This window comes from Dicentrarchus labrax, unplaced genomic scaffold (assembly GCF_905237075.1).
Source record: "Dicentrarchus labrax unplaced genomic scaffold, dlabrax2021, whole genome shotgun sequence".
Lineage (NCBI taxonomy): Eukaryota > Metazoa > Chordata > Actinopteri > Moronidae > Dicentrarchus > Dicentrarchus labrax.
This window is the reverse complement of record NW_026136706.1, coordinates 1,363,844-1,366,233: the sequence shown is the minus strand read 5'-3', so window position 1 is coordinate 1,366,233 and position 2,390 is coordinate 1,363,844. Positions and strand designations below refer to the sequence as shown.

The window sequence follows — 2,390 nt, the reverse complement described above, 5'->3', positions numbered from 1 at the left end:
AATTCATACAAATCCACATAAAATACTGATATTATACATCCATCTAAAGTTTGAACGTTTGGAAAAAGATGTTCCTTCACTGTCTGATGGAGAGTGAGACTGATATCTCTCTGACCGTCCCTCACATCACAATCACTGGTTAGCTTAGCTTAGCATAAAGACAAGAAACACATCCAGCAGTTAAAGAAACCGTTTGTGTCGCCGGATTATTCCCTTCATCTGTTCAGCTGCTCGATCTGAAACTGACTGTAAACATTACAACCACCTTTCATACATTGTTATTATTATTATTATTCAAAATGTTCTTGTTATTTCTCTTTGTTACCTGATTTCCTGAGATCAATAAAGTATTTCTGATTGTGTGAGTTCCAACTTCGCCTCAGGTCCAGAGTAAGTGGTAGAAAATGTCGTCATGGAGACAAAAAGAACAAACAAACTTTGGCGTTCTCGGCTTTTATTCTCTTTTTCTTCCTTTGTGGTACTCCTGACGAAGAGCTTAAATATCTTACAGAGCGAGAACAGCAGTTTGGTTATTTACAAGATATAATAAATGACGTACAACTCACAATGTGGGCTTGTGTTCGGAGCGCTGCAGGAGGAGGAGGAGGAGGAGGAGGAGGAGGAGGAGGAGGAGGAGGAGGAGGAAGAACAGGAGGAGGAGGAGGAGGAGGAGGAACGGGAGGAGGAGGAGGAACGGGAGGAGGAGGAGGAGGAGGAAGAACAGGAGGAAAGAGAAACAACTACAGTCATACGGTTCTTCTGAGGCCGCGGTCGCCCAGAGTCTGACGTTACAAACAGAAATAGGAGGCTTTTTCCCGCTGTGTTGCATGATGGGAGAGTGAACGCACTGCGGCGTCCGTCCCAGTTAACCCTGAAGCAGCCAGTCCTCCCAGTGACACAGCAGAATAATACACAGCGTCTCCTCCGAGCTCCTTTAAACCTGCTACAGCCGCCGCCATCTTAACTCACAGTCGCCCACACACACGCGGCCCGCCCCCGTTAGCTGCCAACGCGCTTCGTTTGAGGGCGTCAACGGACCGTCCTCAGACAGGAAGCTGCTCACGTGCTCACGCCACAGCGCTCTGCGAGCACCCATCAGGGGCCGAGAGCGTCCGTTCACTCCGGTTTGGACTGGACTGGCTGACTCTGTCGTTCCTCCCTCGGGGGGGTTTGAATAATTCATTACACTCGTTCAGCGGACCGATCATCGACAGATCAATACGCCGAGTCCACCGCCGTTTGGACGGCGTGTCGGACAGTTCGCCATATCGTAAAGGTGTCACAACCTCGTCGCTTCACGCTCGCCTTCCAAGGGCGAAGGAGAAACTGCGGTGGTCACGAAACATGTGGAAGATGCTAACGGCGCTATCAGAGACAGTGTTTGTTTAAATAAGTATTCAGTATCAGTTTGAGAGTTAACGGCAGCGTTCAGTGACTGAAGCTTTACATAGCGAGCACAATGTGACTGTATGTTTGTCTCTCTGAGCTTTCAACCATCTTCAAACTGTGGTTGTCTTTCCAACATAGATTAGCTTAGCATGTAGCATATCTAAGTACAGGAGAGGAGGAAGTCGACTGTGATTGGAGCACAGAGTGAAAGTGGGCGGGGCTTATGAAGGTGTGACAGTTTGTTCTGTGTGTGAGAGAACAGGTGTGTTTATTCTGACAGTCCAGTGCAGAGACATAACGGCAGAGCGGGGAGCGTCACAATCATTCACCGTAACCGCCGCCGTCCAACAATCATTCACCGTAACCGCCGCCGTCCAACAATCATTCACCGTAACCGCCGCCATCCAACAATCATTCACCGTAATCGCCGCCGTCCAACAATCATTCACCGTAACCGCCGCCATCCAACAATCATTCACCGTAACCGCCGCCGTCCAACAATCATTCACCGTAACCGCCGCCATCCAACAATCATTCACCGTAACCGCCGCCGTCTCACAATCATTCACTTCAAACACAGAATCCTGAGTGGAAACCTCCGTCGACAGGAAAATAACTGCTCTGCTTTTATTTTGTTAAACAGGCGAAGGAAGTAAAGACTGTGGGAGGGAGTGAGGGAGGGGGAGGTTTGTGCGTATCGCTTCAAGTGCAACATAAGTTAGGGAGATGAGGGGTTGAGACAGGACGCCTGTACGGTGACGCCATCATGCCACACAGCGGGGGAGGGGGGAGGAGTGGAGGGCTGCTGTGGGGGAGACAGAGGAAGTGTTTGGAGTGAGGAGGACGAGGACGAGGAAGAGGAGGTTGGTTAGATGGGCAGCTGGAAGGTGATGTCCACTTGAGCTTCCTTAGCCAGCGAGACGATTTCAGAAAGCTTCACAACCTGAGGACAGACAGACAGACAGACAGACAGACAGACAGAGAGAGAGACAGACAGAGAG

The 2,390-nt window shown here is 49.9% G+C and overlaps 1 protein-coding gene across 1 annotated transcript in view; it reads right to left on the bottom strand.

Moving 5' to 3' along the window:
• Positions 1-437: 437 nt before the first annotated feature.
• The window catches only part of sucla2 (succinate-CoA ligase ADP-forming subunit beta), a 19,390-nt gene continuing 17,437 nt past the window's right edge, over positions 438-2,390 (bottom strand). Inside the window, exon 11 of the mRNA XM_051402911.1 lies at positions 438-2,332. Coding sequence (XP_051258871.1) covers positions 2,258-2,332 — 75 coding nt within the window. The 3' untranslated portion in view covers positions 438-2,257. The remainder of the gene's footprint in view (positions 2,333-2,390) is intronic.